Raw genomic sequence first — 25,073 nt, forward strand, 5'->3', positions numbered from 1 at the left:
AAAACAAAAAAGCTTCAAATAAATATGTCTTGCTTGAAAAAACAGATTTTGTACATCCTTTTTTCTTTTTTTTTTTAAAAAAACCTATTCCTGGGACTTTATTTTGTTGCATTGTTATGAAAAGGAGGAAATACCATCAATACGTAAGAAATATCTGTTACAAGTAAACGTCCTGTATTCAAAATGCTGTTTTAGTTATGGTGCAGATGTAGCTACTCATCACACAGAGTGTGGCTGATAAAGATGGAGCTAATATGCTGAGATCATAAAGTATTTGTTAATTCTATTTAGCAGTTTTTGTAGATTGAGATTAATAACACTAAAATGGTCAAATAGATGTAATGAAGGAAAAAGTAGGCTACAACATTTCCCCCTTATATACTGTGAACAAGGTGCATAAAGTAGCAGAAAATTTAAATAGTCATGTAGCTCAAGGGAAGGCTAAACACATAACTGCAGATACTTCACACCATTTACACTCATAGTTTGAGCTGCTGTTCTTTATGCCATACACAGACTGACTCTGTGTTATTTATCTATAAGACCTGCTTTCTGATACTGCTGCTATCTGCTTGTTGCACTATTGTTTGTATTGTTGCATGTTTTTTTAAGAGTGTGTGTGTATGTATAGAGTATGTCATTGTGTAAATTGTGTTGGATGAGAAGCCAAAGACAAATTTCCACTCAGGTAGACAATAAAGTTAATCTTGATCATAATCTTATGTTTCAAGTTTACTCTTCTTAGGTAACAAAATTTAGCAAATGTTTTTAAAATTGAAAAAATGGATTTTGTTAATAAATAAACTTCATGCAGAAATACATCTATAATTTCCAGGTTTTTCCAGCTAACAAGTTAGTTTATCAATCTTTTTTCTTCCTTTAGCATTTATAAAAATAAAAAAGACAATATTTGAAAAAGAAATAACATTAATAAGAAGATTTTTAAGTTTCATGAACTCATGAACCCCCCAACATCAGAAACGTTTTATAATTCCAAAGATTCTGTTTTGCATTGGAAATAGAAATGATTTCTATTGAAGACATATAGAAAAATATCCCTCACCTGAGGGGAAAATGCACAAACATATGTTACCGCAGTTCAGATCATGTCTTTACAACAGAAATTACATGACATTACAATATGAACTTTTTTTCTGTTTTATTTATTTATTTATATTCATACAGTGAGAGCTTGCCTTTAGTGTACTACAAAATACAACAGTTTCTGTCTGATACATGTTTAAATTAAAAAGACATAAAGTGATTAACACAATGCCAGAAATAACATCTACAGCTACAACATCTGCTGTAAAGAATTTTCAAGATACACCAGTTTACCAGACTTTCGATTGGTTGTGTGAGGTGTAATAAAGGGCACAGCCACCAGATGTCAATCCTGTCCACCTAAACAATGTTTGGTTCCACCTACTGCAGGCACACAGTGCAGTGGTTCATCATACATATATTGATCTTATAATACATCCATGTGGTTCATCGATTATGTCTGACAGGAAGCTGAGACCTGATACAGGTAACTAGAGAACTTTACCAGCAGACTGTTTGTAATTCAGAGTCATTCATCCACAGACATCATCTTACCAACAGCTGCTGTGTGGTTGTGCTACGTTAAACAGCTACTGTCCATCAAGATGCCGGTTAGTTAGTTTAATGAGTCAAATTAAACTTAACTTTAACTTCAATTCCATCCATCCAGTGTCAGACTGATCAACCTACAACTAAAGCTGAAATGCCTTTCTTCCAGTTCAGTTTGTGCAAAATGTTAAAATGTATATTACAATGAGGTACCACTATATATTTTTACTTCAATTCTAAGAGTATTCTAGAGAAGGCTGGTAACATTTACATAAATATTGATTGACTCTGTGTTTACTTTCTTCACTGAGGCAGACAAAACTGAAACACATGTCTGCACCCTGCTGTTGAAGAAATAACAAATCACCTACTGCCTGTAAGTAAATAAAAGCAGATGAATATATAGTTGAACTGGTTAATTTTGTGATGGAACATATCATTGTTCCCTCTGTCACTCTGTCGCGGCCATGAACTGACTTGTGTCTGTAACCATTATGTTTCAGATGACTGGCTAATTTTTTTTTTTTTTTTTTTTTTTTGGATCAAATAAGCAATACACACCTTCACTTAATTTCAGCACCTTAACAAATAACACACATTTAAAAATATAACATAAAAAAATATGTGAAACACAGGACAATCTGATCAATGCTGCTGGCTGCTTAAGAAATATCTTAGTATGAGTATAAGTATGAGTGAAATATTTATACTTTTAACATTTGTTGTTTATTCCTTAGACCATAAGCAAACACACATTTATTATGTTATTTATGTCTTTTTTTTATTGCACCTTGAACCTCTCAATGTAACAATATACACATACTGCACCAGTTCATAAGAACAAATTGTCCAGCACATAAAAATACAAGTAATTAATTTACAAAGTGTAACAGCATCTCTATCCACATCAGCTAACACACAAACACATATTTCATATAAATAATGCATGGAATTCCTAGTCAGCAAGATTGCTAGAATATGTGGGAGGAGCTTAAGAACCAATCCCAATATCCAAGTTAACATAGTGTGAGTGTGGCGGCTGGTATTTCTTGGGAGATAGAGTAGGTGATCCTCCTCCAGTCTGCACACATGTTGAGGTATGGTCGTTAATATCAGAAATAAATGCAGTCCATTTATCATAATAAACCATAAGCTCTATATGTAGCATTCAAGCATCTGTGCTCATTTCTGCCCTGTCTGATAAATGATCGTACAGTTCCACTAACAAGAGACCATAGAAAACATCCCTGGTTGAGTTCTGCCTCTGAATAGTCAGAATGCTGCCATCTCCTACTGCAGAAGACATCTACTGTGTTTCATTGGCTGTCCTGTTAAATTCATTTCTCTCTCAACTTCAGCTTTCAGGTCGTTCTTTCTCTGCTGTTCTTCTGCCTTCAGTTCCTTTGAAAGTCTTTGTTTCTCTCTCTTTGTGGCCCTCTGTGCTTTTCTGAACATCATTTTGGTGTAATGCCTGCCATCATTCTCAAGAATCATTCTGTTAATTTTCTCCAGGAGCTGATCAGTCTGTTCCTGGTCTTTCACTTGATTGTTGAAGACATGATATCGCCCATAGCAAACCTCAATGAGCTCTTTGAGATCTTCACTTTTTGAAACAAAGCTTTCAATAGTTTGTTTCTTCAGTTTGTCTCCATGTGTGAATAGTACTAGTGTGTATTTAACTGCCTCCTCACCAAAAATACTCTGAATCATCTTGACAGTTTCCTTCTCCTCCTGGGTGAACCTGCCCAACTGAAGAACCACCAGGAAGGCATGAGGACCAGGAGCAGACAGAGACATACATGTCTTAATCTTCTTCAACACTTCTTCTTGTGTGAAATTAGTGTCAAACAGCCCCGGAGTGTCGATGACCACAACCTTTTGACCTCCGATCTTCCCCTCATCTCTCTTGCATTGAAATGTCCAAGAAGAAGCAGACAGTTCAGATTGAAATGCTTCTCTTCCTAAGATAGTGTTTCCTGCTGCACTTTTTCCAGCTCCCGTCTTCCCCACCAAAATGATTCGGAGTTCATCATTTGTCTTCTGCTTCCGAGATCCTGTTGAGATACAACAGAGGACATCTTTGTTTACAGCTTTTTGATCTTTTACTGCTGCCACTGTGTAAAATATTGAACTTGACTACAGGCTTTTACTTTACTAATGAATGTATCCCTCTAACAAGTATAGTGTCTCTCTCCCCATCTCTCCCCCTTCCCCTCTCTCTTTCTCATCCCAACCGGTCGAGGCAGATGGCCGCCCACCCTGAGTCTGGTTCTGCTCGAGGTTTCTGCCTCTTAAAAGGAAGTTTTTCCTTGCTATTGTCACTAAGTGAATTGAATTGAATAGCACATCTGTGAGACACACTCTTGCACTGGAGACCATGTTCCTTCATTACCATGACAACACACAGTGTAGTTTATTTTGCCCCACTCACACTGTTCTGCCACCCCTAATATTCAAGACCAAATGTAGATTAATCCACTGCTGAAAATAGTCCCCCCAAAAATGCACTATTTTCTCCTGTATCAGTAACTTTTAATAAAAACTAAAGTGAGCAGCTGTCTCAGGAAATTACTGTTCCCTGTCACCTGGTTCACCAACCTTATCAGCTGTTTCCATTTCCTTTATTAGTCCCATAGCACTTCAGTCATTCCCTGCTGTAGCTTTCAGCATTTCCTCTGCTTGATTACCTGCCTGTTCCCTGCTGGTTTTTGAATTTTACCTTGGCCTAGCTCATTTTGTCTGTTTTCCTGAACTCCTGCTTACCTATTGGCAACTCCAGCCTGCCCATGGACTTTGCCCCTTGCCTATCACATTCTTTGCCTGCCAAGGTCTCCATAAAGTTGAACTGCTTAATCCTCTAACTGCGTCTCTTTTCATGCATTGAGTCCCACCTGTTTAACTGAGCCATGACAGTTTCTCCTATCCCACACATGTATCATTTTAAGACATCAATGAACAGAATCCACAGTTTAACATGATTTAATTTAGACAATGTACAATCATTCAGTCATATCAGTCGATTGTGGTGAGTGCATTAATAATTTTAATAATATTACATAAGTATTATACAGTCAAGACATTGTATAACACAATACATTGATGATTAACTATTTCAATTAAAATCATTTCAGTTATTACAAAAAGTGATTATGAGAATCACCCTAAAAATATTTGTACAGCAAAAAAAGAGGTTGCATATTACATGCCTGGAAAAAACAGAACATAAACAGCATTATTTCACTGTGTGTGCCACTTTCCTTATTGTACATGACAACGCTCTGACAGTCTCACTGATAAAGCACCAACAGTAGCGCCAACAGCTGCTCCAGCTGCAACTCCAACTGCCAAACCAATTGGACCTCCTGCAACACCAAGCAGACCTCCAATAGCAGCACCACAGGCTGTTGCTATAGCTATTGCTGGAGCAGCAGTGAAATCATTTGATCGTTCAGCTCGAGCTCTGGCTTCATACTCGTATCTCATATGCACCCTGCTCTCCTCCATGCGGTAGACCCTTGATGCACATTTGGCTCTCAGTTCATCCAGCTCCTTTTGCTTCTGTGCTTCCATCTCTTTCAGGAGTCGCTGTTTCTCCTTCTCTATGGCTTCCTCTGCCTTCATGAACATTTCGTTGGTGTAGTAGCCTCCACCGTTACCCATTGTCATCTTGTCAATTTTGTCCAGGAGTTGAGCGGTTTGTTTAGGGTCTTTGATTTCATTGTTAAAGACGTGGTATTGACTGTAACATGTCCGAATGATGGCTTTCAGGTCGGCACTCTCTGAAATATAGCCCTCAATGGTTTGCTTCTTCAGCTGGTCTCCATGGGTGAACAAGATCATTGTGTATTTAGCGGCATCTTCACCAAAAGTGGTCTGAATCATCTTGACAGTTTCCTTCTCCTCCTGGGTGAACCTGCCCAACTGAAGAACCACAAGAAAGGCATGAGGACCAGGAGCAGACAAAGAGATGCACATCTTGATCCTCTTCAACACTTCTTCTTGAGTGAAATTAGTGTCAAACAGTCCCGGAGTGTCAATAACAGCAACCCTTCGACCTCCAACATCCCCCTTGGCTTTCTGGCATTCAGACGTCAGGGAAGACGGAGACAGTTCTGATTCAAATGCTTCTCTCCCCAGGATGGTATTTCCTGCTGCGCTCTTCCCCACTCCAGTCTTTCCAACTAGAATGATCCTCCTTTCATATGAATCTGTGGCACCTCTGAACCCTGTCAGACAGAAATACACAGCATCACACAGTGCTGCGCTGTTAGACGCTGTGTGAAAACTCCAGATGGAAAAGAAATCTCAGCTAACCACATATTTGAAATTGAATGATGAGTCACTGCTCATGAGTCATTATCAGAGTGCACTTATCCTTTGTGCCAACAGTAATGCCAGCCTTTAGCCTTTAGCTTGATGACAGTGCATTTTTGATGTTATCCAACAGGTTTGTAAAGTCAAACAATTGTTTCTTCTTAGTGACATGTAAGATTAAATGAAAAGAAACTATAAGAAGAAAAACATGCATTCTCTGTCTAAATTTGAAGGGAAAGGTTGATGTATGATCTGATGAATTATACTGGCCCTATTGCAAAATCAACAAAACATGTAATTTACCAGCTTAACTTTTGCATATAACTAGAGAGGAGCTGATATGGTATAAATATGTCTCTAATTAATGTTGTGAACTATTGTTTTGTTAGCATTAGCTAAGTTGATACTGACAGTTAGCAAGCCTAGCTTGGAGAAATGTTGATCAGCGGGCATCTTAGCAGTTAGCTAACCAGCTGCAGTAGCTCAGGATTAATATAGCCCTGTGAGTACATGTTATCACCTTTCTTAACTGCACCACCTTTTTCACAAGGAGACATGAATGAACTTTTCTGATCATAGAGGAGATTTTTGACATGTCACGGCACCAGTGAAAAAAATGTGATGAATGAAATTCCATTTAGCTGCTTTTGAGGGCTTACCTGGACCATTAAATAGAACAGAGCCCATATTAATGTTATTAATAACACCTGTGCTTAATGTCATGATGTCTGCTGCAAAAAAAGACCTATAATGATTCATAAAATGACCTGTATGTTATTACAGTGTGCATATTGTTTTCTGTCCTGTTTTCCATGCTCTTCTGCTAAGTTGCTGTTTGTGATCTGCAAAGATAACACAAAGTAAAGAGAGGAGGTGTTTCCTCCCTGCACTGCCACTTTGTGTTTGCTTTTGTTTTGTGTGTGTGTGTGTGTGTGTGTGTGTGTTTGTACTCTTATTATAAAAGGTAAAATGCTACTAACATTGGGATCTGCTGCTGTTGTCATTGGTATTACCAGCCTGCTTCTTCAGAAAGCTGGCACCTCTGTTTTTATTGTACTGTGGTTGGTGGAACTGCAGATTCATAGTGTTGGGCAAGTTATTTTTACTATTATATTTGAAAAATGTAATTAATTACTCGTTACTTTACTCACTGGACAAGTAATTACACCACAGCTAAAGTAACAAGTGTCTTAACTTATTTTATTACTTTTCATCAGTTGGCCCAGTTCTGTCAAATGAGTGTCTAGCAACTCCACATCCTCCACACCATTGTCACACCTCCTAAATTTAACAAATGTAGAAATAGAAAATGAGACAGTATGGTTTAGTTAAACAAGCACCCAGTGCTTTGGATGTATTTACCAACCCAACTGCAAATCAACAGCTAGCTTAACCCTCCTGTATTAATGCAGAACCACTTGAGAAGGCACTTGCCAGTGAGGTGACACACCCTAGACGTCTTAAACAAATCTCTATCAAAATGTTTTAAAAGTGAACTTAATATACAAAATCACTGATTGAGAGTAGATTTTAGCTCCTCACTGCTCATTGAGAGTTCTGCTGTCAGTCCTTAATTCACAATATGTTACTTGTTAAAAGCATATTAAAAGAAGCCAATAAAAACAGAAATAACAGGCTGGAGACCTATTAACTTCATGTATGGGCTGAGTTTTGTACTGAACGGAAGACAGTCAAAAATTAGAGCTGAGTGATGTGTGAATAGTGGTGTGTTCACTTACTGCTGTATAAAATGAAGAGCATTTGTACTATTGTGAAACCAGACATAAAAGTGAACTAACTACATAGCGAGTGAAGCTTTGAACTGAACAAAGTGATTTGAAACAGTAAATTGATTCGCAGCTTCTCACAGAGGGTTTGCCCATCACTAACATTAGTAACCCACTTAATGAGACATAATGTGTAAATAAGACAACTTTGGAGTCACCATTAGAGGCTCCCCACAACGGTCAGTCTACCGAACAAAGACCTAAATGATATCAACCTTCCACCATACTCCTAATAGCTAACAAGTCGATTCCCAAATTGTTTTAGTATTATGAATTAGTAACTGTAATGTTATTACTGAATTTCAAATTGTAATCCTTTACATTACTAAAAGAAGTTACTGTAACATCTTAGTAAGCGCAGCTCAATAACCAATACTAGAGATTAGACACTAATCAAGAAGAACAAAATATAGTTCACCTCGTATCTTAATCGTCCCTAACCTTAGAATTTCACATTAATCACTTGTTCTTCAACTTCATAATTCACTACACAAAGCCTGGGATTCTGATGACTAAAAAACCAACAATGAATAAATAATGGAATCAAAATTCTAATTGTTCAGAAAGATGTGTTAATAAAGTAAAATATGTGGTAGGAACATAAAATGTATCAAATTTACAGAAAAACACTGGACTCTTACCGTGATGGTTTACCCTATTCATGTTGAAAAGCCGAGAGAATCCTGCTGTGTGTGTCTTGTATGATTTCTTTCTTGCTGATTGTTCTGACCTGACTTTACTTTTCTTACCTCCAAGTGGGTGTTCCCTCTCTCTCTCTGCTAAACTGGAATTTCCTAGCACAAGGAAGTACAGCATGTTTTTCTAAACACACATACTTCTGAAATCACAAAGCACGTGAAAGGTCATGTTTAAATGTAAATTTTTCATGTATGGAAATAAGCTCATACCACTTAACAAATGTGAAACATTCCTTCACACAGATGCTGTTTCTTAATGAACCCAACTATTGTACCAAGTACTTAAAGCATATCTTTTCTTCTTTTTCTTTTCACCCAGTCCAGTGCTAACACTATGTAACTCTTTTACCTTAAAATAACAGTTTCAGAATCATTTGATAGTACTAACTTGTAATATGGAGAATGGAACCTCTGTCATCCCCACTTCATACCCTGGATTGGCAGCTCTTGCGCTATGTAACTTTACAATAGTGGAATGTGTAATGCTGAATGGTGCTTCAGTTAAAAAGACTTAGAAATAATTAAAAACCAGGCTTCATCTCTGATATTCAGTGAGGAGACTTATTAGGAAAATATCAAGAATTCTAAGTGCAGTTTGGCATTTTTGTTGCAGTGACAGCACTTCTCTGGGATTATGAGGAATACACAGTTTGGTCAAGTTTCAATGAGTGGGACTATGCAGTTGGAGCTCTGGTCAAGTGATTGATAGTTTCCTGTACATGAAAACTGCCACTCATGGCTGCAGAAGCTACTGTTGCTCACCATGGTTACATTGTGTTGCTTTAGGAGCAAACTGACTTGTCCTAGATTATGAGAAAGTTGGAGTTCATCACTCTGTCATTCACCCAGCTTCTCGCCCTTCAAGTCGGAGTAGTAGGCTGGAATGATGCCTTGCATGACTGACATTGCAGTAAACACATGTAAACAATCTGGGCAGGTTTGTGTGCCACATTTCAGCATACAGGGTGTGAAGTGATTGCAGGCAGCTATTTTTTTAAGGAAGAGAACATTAGCTTGTCTTTATGACAAGTCTAAAGCTGATAGACTCATTAACAATTATTGGTGATAAGAATAAATCTATTTTACCTTCCTATTTCCTGTAACCTGCTTTTTTTTTTAGAGAGTGAGCCTTTTTTTTCATACCACCACAATACATTAAATTATACTTTTGCATTATTTGGCCATAACTTTGAATGTGACCCCACCTACATGACAACATATTTAAGTATAGTATTTTGAGTATGCTAGCACTTCACACTTAACACTTCACATGCTAGCACTTCTTTGAAGTGACTAAATGCTAATGTCAACTGAATGAACGAATAAATACAAATATTAACATGTTGATATTTAGATTTAATGTTTACCATAATCCCCATTTTAGTTTGGTGTGTTGGCATGCTGACATTTGCTAATTAGCAACAAAGTACAGCTGAGGCTGATGGGGAGGTTCCTACAGTGTGACTTTCAGTGGAAGAGGTTCTGTCTGAGGTTTCTTCCTGTTAAAAGGGAATTTTTCTTCTCCACTGTTGCCAAGTGCTTGGTCACGGTGGGAAGGTCTTGACCTTACTATGTATAAATTAAATTAAAATAACATTTGATTTAATTTAACTGAACAGGATGAGCTGGCATCAGCCTCTAACATTATATCAGCGCTCAGGTATGTTCTCTTGTTCTGATGGCATAGATTTGTTTTCAACATGTGAATTCTCTGAAATGACTGCTGCCTTTGTTTATGCCTTATCAGCAGCCAGACTACAATAGATATGAGAGGTATGAACTGTATGTGACAAAAACCAGCTTTTCTCTTTATCTCTTGCACTTGTGAAGGGAACTGGCACCGACATCTAAAAACAGTTCTCATGTCTATTTCCTGTAATTAATAACATGCTGAAGATACTGGGTGCTGTAAAAGCTCCACAATGACTCCTAATGAGCCCTTTGCCAACTACATGAGGCAGTTCAGCTCCTACATGGTGAAACTCCTACAAGCAGCCGTTTGATGTCAGTATTGTCAACTGAAAAAAGGAACCAGTCACTAAACACATCCTTGTACTACTGTCTTTGTGGGACCTTAATCCCAAACCTAATTCTAACCCTTACCCTGACCTCTACCTATTCCTAACCTCATCCACTGACCCAAAAAAGTTTTACCCAACTGGAGAATTAACTGGTCTTTAGTCTGAAATTTGTCTCCAAAAGTAATATACATCAGACCCTTACACACACACACGCAGATACAATGTCCACTATTTACATTTTGCAATTGTCTTTTTGTTAGACTGATTGGCTCTCTAGTTGCTGTTCAACAGTCTTGCCCACTGGATACCAAATTAATTTTCAGACTCACTGACTACTGAAATATTTACTCTGTGGCTGTGCATACTGTGCACACAACAATAATGGCAGCCTCTTGAAACAAATTTAATGCAGGCAGCACTTGGGTCCATTACGTTTGCACACTCTGACATTTCAGAAGCGGTAAAGTCTGTATAAGAGGGGTGCAGCATTCATGGCAACCTGTCAAGAAACTGAAGTCTGTGGGCTTGCTCCCTGCATTTACAACTACAAGCCACCCCTCTCACCGTGATTTGGTTTAACACTCTGACTGTGCCTTTGTCTACATCTTTGCTTTGCACATTAAAGGCTGGCTCTTTCTGCAGGTTATCCAGCACATTTAAATTCAGATTCAGAGTGTGTCTTGTCAAAGGTTTGATGAGGTAAGTGACTGAAGTTCACAGAACCAACTATATATACATCTCATAAGGTTGTTAAAATGTTTTAAATCTACTAATTGTGTGAGATCACTCCACTTGCTCCCAGTGTATATATCCGGTGTACTTGTTCGTAAAGGGTTTCTCAGAAACAGTTATTTGAAACAAGGCAGAATGAGGAAGGTCTCCTCACAGCAACTGAGGAAATGACACTTGACTTTGTGTTTTGTAAGTTTGTACTTAGTGGGGTGCTGGGCCACCACATGCTGCCAGAGCAGATTCAGTAAATCTCTACTAGAGGGATGGAATACCATTTTTCACCAAGATATTCCCTTACATCTGGCCAAAATTTCCCATGGGTGTTCACCTGGTTTGAGATCTGATGACTACAAAGGCCACAGCATATGATTCACATCATTTTTATTTTAGTGACCTCCTTGTGTCCTATTGAATGGGGTAATTTTCATCCTGTTTCTCCACTCGTTCTTCCAGATTTTTCCTTTAATTTGTATTTTTCATTTACTGATATCACCAGTCCTCTGTGCAGCTGAGTTATAGATGATTCTGCTGTGCATTATTACTGTGTGATAGAAATGTGTCTAGCAGTACAGTCCTGTTGTCAGTGATAAATGAGGGTTTGTGACTGACACTCCTGTGCGGGAATGTGTCACTTCAGTTGCAAGGTGAGTGCCGTATATGATGACTATACTCTAGAAATAGTCTAAACCATAATGAGAGAGAAGACATGCAGAGAGGAATGATAGATTAGCTGCTCTGCTGTTCCCTGGGGGGCTGGGGAGAGATGCGTCTCTGTGGGGAGGAGCAGGTCTGCTGGACACTGGTCTGCTGTTCCCCCTGGGAGGACGTAGGGGAGGTAAAAAGCTTCTGTGGAGTGCTGTGACAGACTTGGAGCCTCTTCTACTGCTAGTGTAAAGTCTAAGAAAGTAGTCTATAAGGTATGGAGCCTGATGAGATGCTAAAAGCCTCAGTTTAAAAGGAAAAGGCCTCATGATAAGACACACAGATGGACAGCAAGGACAGTCACTCACTTAATTACCATTTTGACTTGCAAATGTAGCTCACATCCATATCCAAGTGTCCAAAGTATCCAAATATAACCAGGGAATATATTTTTTTTCCTGAAAACTTTAATGTATCAAACTTGGCAGTAATACAGAAGAGTCTGAGAAGCACTCAAACACAGATGCCTCACATTAAGCATGGATAATTGAAAGAAACTGAACTCTATTTAATACCATTTTGATGATTACATGACTTTACCCTTATCTTTCCTCTGCCTGCACCATAGATGTAGCTCAGTGCAGAGACTGCATTTATCAGTGGAAGGATGGGCATATTGACTTGTCAGATGAGATGAACACTTCAAAGTTTTCATCATGGGATTGTTTTCCATTACAGATGTAGAGAGGTTGTTTTGGGCACATCCTTTATTTGGGTCAGTTTGATAAGAGAAAATTTTTGACCATACAAGGTTTATATCAGGCAAAAAAGGGGAGGATCATGGTGATGCAACCCTATCACCAGACAAGAATTTCAATATTGGACTCATTACATTTAAACTACAATATCTACAATGCCTCAACCTGACTATTGTTTTCAAATATATATTTATTTAAATGTAAAATGTTGTAATTTGTGTGAACCCAAGTCAAATACAACTGCTGTCCTCTATAAAGGAGCAGGACACTAACTTTTGTCACCTTTCAAGCACCAGTGAAGCAGAATTTCCCATTATAGTAACAGCTTTTCTGTATGTAACCAATACATTCACACAGCTCTGACTTCTGCTGTGACTCTTTTTTAATGTAATATGAAAATCAGCAGTATGAGTAAGTGAGTTAAACAGGCAGAGTATAGGATACAATTTCACACTGAAATGAAAGCACAGGCATATATTTGCAGCAGTGGATAGATGGATGATTGAGTCATAGCCACGGGGCTGTCAAAATGAACTGAGTTGTTGTGAATCCATTTGCTGAGCCACAGCTCAGGGTTTCTATCTTCCCTCTCTTTAAATCGTCAGGGCCGCCTCAGAGGGACTCTAATTCTTGTTTGGCTCTCATGATTCTTTACTTCCTTGATGCTGAATCTTAATGTGACCTGGGCTCCTTTCATCTTATGCATGCTGAAGTAAATCCAGAGCAATAAATGTCAAACTCCAAGAGAGTCTGAACAAAAGCTGCTAATGGATGACTTATAAAACCCCTGAATGTAGGTGAAGAAGTAGTAAATGGATGTTTCTCTGTGCTGGATCAATGTGCACAATTTTTCAGTTTGATAACTCTCTAATAACATTATATAACACGGACAATTGAAAAATATCTATTCTAAGTTGTACATTACACATGTGGCTTTGTCGAATATTAAATAGCACATTCAGAGGTTTGGTCTAATCAAGACGTGCTATTAAACCCTCCGGTGCCACCTGGTGGCAGAAGGAAATTGTAGTAGTCTGTATCTGGGTTGAGGGCGGCACAGTGGTGCAGTGGTTAGCACTGTTGCAAGAAGCTTCAAGAAGGACTCGATCCTTACAATCTCCAGCCCCCGGATAAGTGGTATAGATAATTGATGAATGGATGTATCTGGGTTGAAGTCTTCAAGATCAGATGAGGGCTACCAACATTATCCTCACTGACCTTAACAGACAAGAAGACAAGACTGCAACTTTCTGAGGTTATCTGATGGTGGAAAGACAAGACTCTGAAGCTCAAAGGACAAATTTCAACAGGTGTGAACACTATATGAAAACTATCTTTACATCCCTGACAACAACAAAGAGGCCAGACTGACATCTGAGCTTCAAGAAATTAAAGAAGACTTTGAAGAGGAGGTAAAGGACCTGAAGGGAATGATCGAGAAAGACAGAGAGATCATGAAACTGAGGAGAAAAATGGAAACTGTGACACACCAGCACCAGCAGATTGTGGATGGGCAGAAAGTGAGTGAAGAAGAGCAGGAAAGGAGATGTGAAGCCCTGGAAGACAGCCTCAGGGTGGGCGCTTTGAGAGGCAGAACAAAAAGCACAAGAGGATGAATGAGGCTGACAAATTAGTTTTTTGGAGTTTCCCTCAAAAAAAGAGGAGAAGGAGGAACATTTGGGGGAGAGAAAGGAGAAGCTGATCAAAGCCATGCAGCTCCCTGTGACTCCTTACTTTCCCTTCCTTATCTCTTCCCCTCCTTCACCCTTCTGCTCTTCATCTCTCTCTCTCTCGCTTTCACTGTTCCCCTGCCTCAACCCTCTGCTCTTCCTTTCCATTCAAATCACTGCCCCTTTTACTAAACCCCTTCACCCATCCCTTCATCATCCATCCTCCCCTCTTTTCCCCTTTCTCCCTCTCCATCACCCTATTCTCAAGGGCAGCACAGTGGCTTAGTGATACTTCAGCCTTACAGGAAACAGGGGCTGAATCCTGTATTTTATTGTTTTGTTTTTCACATTTATTTTTCAGGGACAATGTACAGAAATAATAATCTCATACAAAGAGAAAAGATGTGTTATAACAGATTTACAGTAGCTACTAGTTAATTTCACAGTCTCTGGGCAAGTCGAACTTAAACTCAACTCACAATGAAATGTCAGATCATCGTCTTTAGATATCTTTGATATCATGGGATGGCATATCTGGTGTGTACAGAGTAGGAGCAGTGGAACACTGGACTTTTGACAAATTATAATATATTAGTAAGTAATTATTTTGATGGCTACTTTTACCTCTGTTTGAGTACTTGATTTAACAAGGTATACCGAGGTAACAGGAGTTTTACTGAAGTACAGCAGTTTGTGGGAAATAAAGGATGTTTGCTGATAGCTGTGCAGGTCCGAGTCCTGGATCATGGTGAGAAGACACATTGATCTGAAGTACATCAATCAATGCAAGTGTCTCTGCTATACATACAGCAGATATTCATATATATGATGACTACTACCCCACTGGGACAGATGCCAAGTAATTATTCTAATTTACCTTATGAATTTATGTCACTGACTTGATAATGACTGTTCAAAAATGTTTAGACATTACCATAAATGGTAACAATTAGAAGAAAATTTGAGCTAGTGTTTTTGCTCTACAATGAGATTCCAAGCCAAGGTATAGGAACCGACTGTCATTTGTCACAATGAAGGGAAGAGCTTGGGAACTACAATACATTCAAATTAGATTTTTATTATAGCACTGCTCTCATTCCCTAATGAAAAATGTTTCTTCATCACCAAAAAATCACTTTTTTCATCCATTCTGTTCTCTGTGGAGTTGTACATCACTTTGACATCAGTATGATAGTGAATATGCTGTGATACTGACTAAACTCAGGAAATAACATATTTCAGAAGTGACATTTACCGGATTCCTCTTTAAAATGTGCTCCATGCAGATGAATAAGTGCTAGAAAGGTGTAGGCAGAGAGCCAAATATCACCACTTGACTATGAATGTTCAAAACATTCTCAAAATATTTCATATTATCTCTGTATTCTAGCTCTCTGCAAGAAGTTCAGGAATCATCCTGACACAATCATGAACTCCAAAAGCCAAGTACAAAAGATTTTTCCGTTTTGTTAAAGCAGTTGCATTTTCTCTCAAAAAAAAAAAAAAATAATGATAATTGCTGTTGACCAGGAGAGAGTTATTTGTTCTATTCTAACTTGTTATACTCTGCAATGAATAAATAAATAAATGAACTCACTAAATTGTCTGTAAATAGCTGCTTTGTTGTGTGAGTGAAACAGAATGCAACACCTGGAGATTGAGCACAGATGAATAGGATAAGCATATCTGACTGCTAGGAGTTGTTCAGAGTCTGACACCACAGCCATCAACACTCAGGAGCAGTGGTAATTAATTGAGGTAATTACATGTAACCTTATGCTAGTATCTACAGTAATTGCAAGACTAGTAGTCCAATGAAGACTTTGAACTTCATTGGACTACATATTTTAAATAGTCCATTGAAGTACCATTTAGGCTGAAGGTCCCATCCAAGACAATGGAAACAGCGAAGACCAGTGCTAAAGAACTAGATGATGCCTTGTAAATGCTTCTATATGCCACCACAACAGAGATCCTACATAAGATCAAATATGTGACATGCAGAGAGTGCCTCCAATGGGGAAGAAGGTTGGAAGCCAAGATGAAGAAAGCCCTTCACCTTCACTCTGCTGCCCCAGCACACAACAGCATAAAGGATGGCACTGGTCACCACAGACTCATAATACATCTGCAGCATTTTCTGGCAGATGTTGAAGGACCTCAGCCGCCTCAGAAAATAGAGACGGCTTTGGCCCTTTCTGTAGAGGGTGTGCCGTTGGCCGTGGACAAACTGTTAATTGTTATTGGGGTTATTTTCTGAGTTGAGATGATTTGTGTTGTGTTTCTGTTGCATTTGTGTTATTTCATTTTCTTTAATTAATCTTTAGTATATCTGGATTATTTTAGGTCATTTGGTGAGGTCATTTGTATTTTTGATACTAATTTGTATTTGTGTTAATTAGTTCTTTTTAATTTATTTTCTTTTCAAACTGTGAATTTGGGTTATTTTGGGCAGCAGATTTTGTTGAAGGCTTGAGTTTGTAATTTGATGATCTGCCCACCTTTTATATTTTGGGTTTGTTTCTCTTGGTAAGTTTTGCTTTATTTGATTTCCTTTGGGTATAACCTCTTTTATTCATTTCTTGCTTCTTTCTCCTTTTCAGTTGCTGAGGGCTGAAGGTGGTGGTCCTGGGGTCCGAGGTGGTGGTGTCTGGTCAGTTAGAACAAGAAAGGTGGACTCTCGGGTTATATATATTTGAGTGGGGTGGGAGAAAAGGTTTTTTTTGTTGTTGTTTTTTTTTTGGGCAGCAGTGCCGGAGTGTTTCTTAGTTAAGAAAACTAAGTTTTCTCCTCATGTTTTTCTTTGTTTTGTGTTTTGTCATCAGAGACTACAAATAAAGGTGGTTAGAAAAGGCTGGCCTGCAGGATAGCACAGAGGCTCTGATCATGGCAGCAGAAGCACATGCCCTCAGCACCAGATCCATTGAAGCTGGGGTCTACTGCAGCAGACAGGACCCAAGGTACAGGTTGTGCATAGATGCCCCTGAGACAGTTCAGAACATAGTAGCAGGCTGTAAGATACAAGCTGGGACTGTGTACATGGGGTATCACCAGATATTCACTAAGATTCACTACATCATCTGGGCAAATTTTTGCATAGTGATTCATTCTGTGTATAGCAGAACAGGATCAAGGTAGAAGCTATTCAATATTCAATGTTTTACTCTTGCATGTATTTGATTGGTTACAAAAGCACCATGCTGGATCATGCTACATTACATTGTGTCAAAAGCTGATTCTGGTTCACTTCCAGCTGTGCTTGTGTGTGTGTTTTTGTTTTTTTTTCTTTAAGTCAGTTTGAATGCAGCCTTAATGATAACCTCTGTTGTAGTGGGTGTTTTTCCCTCATTGACTAGAAAGGCCAGCAATGAAACTATTCTACGCTTGCTACTAAATGTGAGAGTCATGGAAGTGCAAAAGAGGTGTAAATTTGACAATTTTACATATCAAAGTAGATCCAGCATTGAGGAGTAAACTGTATATGTGGAAAAAAATGTATAAAGCCCTTGTGTCTCTGGAGAGAACTGTGTAAAATCTGATAAATGTCCCCAGGTGATGATACGTGAGCCAGTGTGGGTTTGCGCTGAAAACTACAAGTTTGAATACTAAGAAATCTGGGGTGTGAAGTTAAAAAGAAGTGAGATTACCAGACCTCTGTAGCCCACTTTCTTCTCCAGGATACATTAGCTGCAACCAGCAGAACACACCCAAATCTTTGACCCAACTGTTGGAGGTTGAGTTACACTGTTTGGGTAATGTAGCTACCAAGGTTTGACAAGGGAGAAGATGACAGTGTGACAATGAGCCAGTAGGTACAATACCAAGACCCTGAAACTGAAACAGCTGGAATTCAACCATCAAAAATTCTTCTTATTTATACCTAACTGTTCCCCACTGTCAGATGTCACAATGGCTTCCATGTAAAAAGGCCAATGGGAAGCAGTGGGTACTGTATCCCACCTGACAAATGAGACCGTTTAAGATAGATGAACTGAAAAAGTCAACTAGTCTTGTCATGTGCTTCAACTGCATTAACAATGATCTTTCCAGACCAACTCTGAGCTGCCTAAACAGAACCATAAAATAACATCTCTCAACATTTAAAAAGTATCTAAGGAATGAAATGAAATGACTTTGGACTGAGGTAGTGAGAAAACCAGGCAGGTGGTCAAGAGTTGAGGATGTAATTTTCTATCACTGGTGAGATATGAAGCAGGAAGGTGGAGGCAAGAGGACAGGGATGAGTCTGCTAATAAGGATGATGAGAAAAGTACAAACTGAGAGTCTTCAGAGATCTCAGTTGCTTTGGAAGTCAAAGGCTGGTTCCTTCAGCGCATGGGGAAAGGCCAGCATTCATAATTCCAATGGTCTTTCTCATTATACTAACTGTCTCACTTGCCTGTCTGCTGTGGAAATAAATATAGCAATATGACCACTGTGTTACTGACTCAAAATCCTGGCTGCTGAAACAGTACAGGGGGAGATGGACCATGTAAAAATGAATATGATGTCTCACTGGCCAACTGAGATGATCGATGGAAATGAAGCTTGGTGGTTTTGGGAGAACTGTACTTCAGTTTATTGAGAGGTCTGATTGTATGCATACAGCCAACCAAATGAACAGAATCAACATTCTTGTGCAGTCAAAAAGATCACTCTGTTTTTTGGTACATGATTCAAGCTGTTTTCATTGAGTAAAGACTAAGGACTTTCAAACTGCCAAACTGTCTGGGTTCCTTTAGGTAAGGTAATGGAAGGACTGAGGTCAGGTTAAATATAGAAAACAGGTCCTGTCTCTCGTCACCTTTGACTTGTGTCAGACCATCCTTAGACTATGCGGAGGCACTGAAACTGTGGTTTTGTTTGCTCAGAGGACAATGATAGCATTTTTTGTCAAAGAAATGTTAGATGACAGTACCTCTCTGCCCCCACAGAGCTCTCCTTTTAAACAGAAACTTCTGTGCTGTGTGACAAATGGAAACTTTGGAACAAAAACAGGACAAAAAACTAAACATTCAAACTGCATATTTCTTGTGTATGTACTACAGTATCTTGGCTGCAACCACACAGTAATGCAGCTGTCTTGGGGAGGCAGTCTGGCTGTATAAACTGAAGACATTAACATTACATAATTTCTGGGCATTTTGTTTCTTTGCGTGTCTGACATTACCTGACAGTTGATGACTGCAGTGAGTACTGGCTCGTCAGATGGCAGTTGACAGAGCTATAACTTTTAATTGTTGCTTTATAGATGTGAAGATTGCATCCCTCGCTGAGTAAGGAGACTTCATTGTGGAGGTAACTCAACGTGCCTTGCAGGCACAACACCAGACAGTCACAACACCAGACAGTCACAAAGATCATAAAGTTAATTGATAATGAGAGAATGGAAATACAGTAAAAGAAATAACACAAACGCAGAAAAAATGCAAACAAAAAAAATTAAAACAGAAAAAAATTGTAGTGAAACCAAAGGCTGGATTTCCATTCAAACTATTCCTGTAGTTTCTGTTTTTCTGTATTATGTTGTGTTTGCTTTCTGCTCCCAGATTCCTTGTGTTTGCTGACCCTCCCCTACATGTTGTGGACTTTTTTTTGTGGTTTTGGACTTTTGCCTGCTCCCCTTTGGATTTGTGTGTCTATGAGGCTTGCCTTCTTCACCAATAAGCCTTTTGTTGTTTTCTGCTCTATAATAAATCACTGACTTGCTTTGAACTTGAGGCCTGTACAGGCCCATGATATCTTTTGGTCATCTGGCTTCACTAAACCTAACCACCACATTCTTGCTAAAAGGTCAAACAGTAGTGTTTATGAACTCAGAAAGTAAACCCAGGATTTCCCAATATAGTCTGATGGACAATTACAAGCAACATTGTCAGAACCATGGATAATGCACTTACTATCATATGAGAAGGTACCTGCAGGTTAATTTGGTTAGTGATGTCCAAAAGTCATATTCAACAGGGTGAAATGTGAACAATATGATCATCAATTTCCAAATAAGTCAGGCTGAGGATATACAGGTGCAGGAATTACTCTTATTTTTTGCTCTTTTGTCTGATGATGAACAATTTGTTGCAGATTTTTTGAAAAAGTAAAAGTAATGTCAGACTGTTTCGGCTGCTAAAGCAGAGAGGAGAGGAGAGAATTAGTTAATGTCTGATGAGGTCAGTCATTTTAACCATGAGAAATAGCAGTGTGGGGATAATTTATTTCTAATAAAAAAGGTCATCATCAATTTAGTTTTTATTTCCAGTTACTGTCACAGAGTCTCCTCATGTTACTCTGAGCTGCAGTGAGAATTTTGTCGGATCTCTTCAATTCAAATGAAGCTATAATAGATATTATGGATTTATTTGGTGTGATAAACTCTCCCACTGTTTTAAAACCAGGGTGGACACATGGAAAAAAAACCTATTCCACTGGTTTACAATCTGTTCCTCTCTACTTTTTTACTTTAAACTCTTCTCCATACTGGGATTCTAGTTTTCCAGTTATCTGATTGGTCAGTAGTTGGACTGTTGATGGGTTTTGTTCTAATCCTCTGAACATAACCCGCTCCGGAGCGAGTTAGTAGAATGGTTACCATGGTGATGTAAGATGTGAACCATTGTCATAACCCTGAAAAACCAGAGTTAAACCTGAAGTTACCTTGCTAACCTCAAATTCTGCTTTGAAGTACAGGCCTCTGATACTGATGTCTGCATTTGGGTAATTTCTCTCTCTCAAATGACTGAGTGATTACTTTTATTTACATTACACTGCTTTTTAAAGTCTTTTGGCTTCTTCAAAGTCCTGTTAGGTCTCGTCCCTCCTCATATATTTCTATAGTTTTAAATCTGTTTGATGAATTTATATTTTCATATAACAGAAAGTGGCAAAGATTCAAAACTTTAAATCCCCTTTATCCCCCCCTTATTTAATGTATCATTTTCAACAAAGCATTAGAAGAGCTCTGTTTCATGCGTTTTGATTATTTCAGGTGAGACATACATATTCACTGTCAAGTTTGGACACCCTAAAATAAAATAAAATATCCTGATTATGCAAAATTAATTTCATTTTAGGATCCATTTTCTGGGGACCAAGAATATCTAAAGCAAATTTCATCTCAAACTGTCCAGTCTTTGTTTCACTGAACTGACAGATGGCCTGATAAAACTGTGAAGGGGCTAAATATCAAAATCCATGCCTACACAAGATTGATGACTGTCGAGTCCCCAAAACCAGTTGGCCTGCTGTCTAATCAGCTGGAGGTCAGCACAGGAGCTACCTTACGCTACAGGCTATCTTTAGCCTACTGTACTGCTGGAGCATCAGCACAAGCAGATCACTATAGAGTTTGGGAGATGAAACTCGCTGCCCACAGTCAGCACTGTACCGCCCACTGCCCTCCAACTCGACAGTGTATCACTCTTTTACTCCAGGGCTGCAAAGTTGCTTTCTGTTTTACCACTAAAAATTAGGGGGGCTCTCTGTATTTTTTATCCCTGTCAGAAGGCGGAACGGAGGAACCAGGAAGGAGCCAAACATAATGAACAAATAAAATCCTTCTTGATCCTAACTGACATGAGTGTGTGAGTAGATGAAGCAGAGAGGTGACAGTGTGCTCAAAAGCAATAAAGCCCCCCACACACACAGAAGAGTCCTTAATTTGTCTTGTCAAACCACACAAATTCTTCTGTTTTTTTCATAAATTGGCCTGTGGATCGATCTGAGCTTGAAGGAGCCCTGCACCACACTGAATAATAGTAATGAACATGTCGCTGAGTTTTCTGTTCAGTCACTGCTGAGAGGAAGGAATATGCTCAGACAGAACCTGGTGACATTCAGGATCATGTTTGCCATCTTCTCACTGGAGTTGTCTATGTGGTGAGGGGGCTGTGGTCATTATTGGCTGTGGTGGAGTATGTGAGACTGTGTATCCTTTGGGATGCAGCTGAGCAACCAACACGCTCACCTAAGGATTCTTTGTATTTGTATCTGTGAGCCTCATAGGGCTTAGGGTATAAATCAAGCTCTCAAGCTTCTGAGGGAGGCTGCAGTGAAACTGCACTTTGGTTCTGCCTAAAAAAGTTCATATTATTTTGTTTCTTCATGGGTTCTTGTGGATTTTCTGTAGAATTTTTTTTAGAATGATTCACCTTTACCCTGTTTATACACTTCAAATAATAGTCTCTCTTTAAAAAAAAAGACATTTAAAGCTGCATATATTGGCCACTGGGGGGCAACAGAACAGTTTCTATGGTGTGTGTATTAGCAAACAGTTACATTACAGCAGCAACAGAAAGTACAATATTTACTCTGTCCAGTCCCATTAATTTTAAAAACTTTACATTTCAAATGCTATATGTCCAAGCCCAATTCATAATGTGGACTTTCAGTTATAAATTTGGTGTCTCCAAACCTAAGAAGAGATAACCCTATTGATCATAAGAGTTAATTTTTCAGACCTCATAAGGCTCTCTTCAGAGCCACTGAGGACAATATATAACTGCATAGTAATAGGATGACTATTACTCCATTTGGCAATTAAACTGACCACTATATGTAAAACTGAATGTTGGTAATTGCCCAATTCCATATGGAGAATGCATTTATTAATCACAGAATCAAAATGGTGTCATTTTGACTGTAGGTTGTTCTTCTTTAATTACACTGCATGAGGAACTAAACTTAAAAATGTCACTGCGCCAACACCATCAAAATATCAGATCCTCCGGGGAGCGTGCCTGTATCTTTGAAAGACTAAAAGCTCATTCTCATCAACCATCTGGTCCCATAAAGTTTTTTTGCCAGGCAGTTTTATTTCAGTGGTGAGTTTGGGTGTCATGTAAAGTAAAGACACATCAGACCAGAGACACTTTGCAGCCAGCCAGCCAGGCTTCGCTTCTGACAGCCGGTCCCAGCTCTGACAGCTCACCTTCAACAACAAAGACAGGCCTTGAGAAACAGAGTTTTTCCACCAGCTTTTACTTACCAGTCCAGGAACAAAACAGTAAAGAATGGTATTTTCTTTAATTCAATAAGTCTTTCAAGTGTACTAGACATTTTTGGATGGTTTGATATTGAGCTAATTTACAGCAAGGACCCAAAGACTGTTGGGGCTAATCAAATGTGAGCTTATTGTGTTGGCATTCAACATATCCCTTCAGTTAAGAAAAAAAATCCTTTGTTAAACTGAAATGCTCAAATTTTACTCATCCAATAGGAATGTCCTATCACACTTTATCACACTTTTAACCCCTTGTTGTGGTGGCTCAAAGGACAAAAATCACAATCTGTTTCAAAGTAGGGAACCAAGCAGGAGTCCAGTGATCTTCGGTCTCCATACACCACTTAACCAGCAAGTGGTTGTAAAGTGGACACGATGGTTGGAGCGCCTCCCTCCCCTCACAGGAAAGATAACATAAAGCATGGAGTTCAGCCAGGGCTAGTTCAACCTCCCAAAGATTAAAAGATGTGTTGTTAGGCCCACTGGGTATTGTGGTGTCATTATTTACCCAGGCAACTGGAAACCAACCAGTACTTTAGATAAATTAACAGGAAATAATTGGCAATTTTTATAATTTATTAATCATTTAAGTCTTTTTAAGTAAGAGATTAAAGGCTCTCAAAAGTGAATACTACAAATTTTCCCGCTTCTACAGTTATAAACTGACTGTTGGAGTGTTGATCGGACAAAACAAGATATTTGAAGACATCACTGTAATGGCCATTTTTTGCTATTTTCAAAAATATCTATAGCATAAATGATTAATTAATCATAAATTAACAGGGAAAAGTACATTAAAGACAAATAAATAGGTGATGAAAATAACTTGTAGTTGCAGCCCTACAACCCTACAGTGTGCTGGGACAATAATAATAATAACACTTTGCCCCAGGTTTTCTTTGCATCAGTTATCAATTTCATACAACACAGATGTATTTAAAAATATATACACCAAAGCACAATACCAACTAAAATAATTAAAGCCACAAGAAAAAAATTAAACTGTGGTTCAGATGTATAAACGGGTTGACATAAAGTGACATATATAAAGCAATAAAGCACTTTAGGTGCTGCTCACCTCCTCTGCCATAAATTGCTGCCAACAGGACAGACAAGATAATTTTAACACTAAGTCTGGCTTTTCCTTTGCTCTCAACTACCTCTCAGGATCTTCACTGAGTTAAGACTATCAAAACAAGAACAGTTCCAGCTGTGTCACATCTTCTTCAGATTCTAGTATACCTTCAGATAATGAAAGAACATGTTATCATGATAATCTAATCCGGGTGAACAGGGAGTCTCAGTTACACGTTGTTGTTGTTGTTTTTTGTTTTTTTTTTAACAATCGTCTCGATACCATGTTCACACTTTTCAATGTTCAGTGAGCTAAAAAAAACACTAACAACTTTAACCATTGTAAATTGCATATACAAAGTGTGCCTGTATCTTCTGCTTTGGCACAAATTTCTTTCATGTTGCAGTGCAAAAAGGAAAGTCCGACCCATTCCAAATCACTGAGAGGCCCCTATATGCTACATATTATTTCATACTGGCATTGTAATCTGATTTTGCAGGTGGTGTACATTGACTGAGAGAGGTATTCATGAGAGATGTGATTGAATGCAGTTTGTGTCAAAGCAGTGCAAAAGTATACACAGTTTAGCTTACATAGTCTACTGATATGGTGAATGTGTTACGTGCTTTGCAACAGTGGACATGATATCGAGTGGTATTAAGTGTTAAAATGATTGTAAAAATACTGTAATGAGAATGGGACTCTCCACTGCAGTCCCACTTTGTAATTCATGACACAGATTTAAAACATGAATGAGAGGGTTTTTTCCACCCAGCAAGGATGCTTGA

The 25,073-nt window shown here is 38.6% G+C and overlaps 2 protein-coding genes across 3 annotated transcripts; both read right to left on the minus strand.

Moving 5' to 3' along the window:
• Positions 1-1,190: 1,190 nt before the first annotated feature.
• On the minus strand, positions 1,191-8,466 carry LOC127143622 (GTPase IMAP family member 9-like). Its single transcript, XM_051078240.1, has 2 exons — positions 8,336-8,466; positions 1,191-3,647 (listed from the first exon to the last, which is right to left on the minus strand). The coding sequence occupies exons 1-2, from the start codon at positions 8,355-8,357 to the stop codon at positions 2,884-2,886; spliced, it is 786 nt and encodes a 261-aa protein (XP_050934197.1). The 5' UTR covers positions 8,358-8,466; the 3' UTR covers positions 1,191-2,883.
• Positions 4,559-8,465, minus strand: LOC108897910 (GTPase IMAP family member 9). 2 transcript variants are annotated; one of them, XM_051078239.1, is made up of 3 exons: positions 8,336-8,393; positions 7,115-7,188; positions 4,559-5,819 (listed from the first exon to the last, which is right to left on the minus strand). In XM_051078239.1, the coding sequence occupies exons 2-3, from the start codon at positions 7,119-7,121 to the stop codon at positions 4,852-4,854; spliced, it is 975 nt and encodes a 324-aa protein (XP_050934196.1). In that variant the 5' UTR covers positions 7,122-7,188; positions 8,336-8,393; the 3' UTR covers positions 4,559-4,851. The 2 variants fall into 2 exon arrangements, with proteins under 2 accessions (XP_050934196.1, XP_018553236.1); XM_018697720.2 differs by lacking the exon at positions 7,115-7,188 and having other exon boundaries at positions 8,336-8,465.
• Positions 8,467-25,073: the final 16,607 nt, after the last annotated feature.

The sequence above is a fragment of the Lates calcarifer genome, linkage group LG19, assembly GCF_001640805.2.
Source record: "Lates calcarifer isolate ASB-BC8 linkage group LG19, TLL_Latcal_v3, whole genome shotgun sequence".
NCBI classification, from domain to species: Eukaryota; Metazoa; Chordata; class Actinopteri; family Centropomidae; genus Lates; species Lates calcarifer.

Bases quoted from the DNA above. Each gene is read 5' to 3' on its own strand.
- LOC127143622 (XM_051078240.1), bottom strand. From the start codon at position 8,357: ATGAATAGGGTAAACCATCACG. The intron at 3,648-8,335 runs GTAAGAGTCCAG...GTATCTCAACAG, and splicing joins GAATAGGGTAAACCATCACG to GATCTCGGAAGCAGAAGACA.
- LOC108897910 (XM_018697720.2), bottom strand. From the start codon at position 8,357: ATGAATAGGGTAAACCATCACG. The intron at 5,820-8,335 runs GTAAGAGTCCAG...TCTGTCTGACAG, and splicing joins GAATAGGGTAAACCATCACG to GGTTCAGAGGTGCCACAGAT.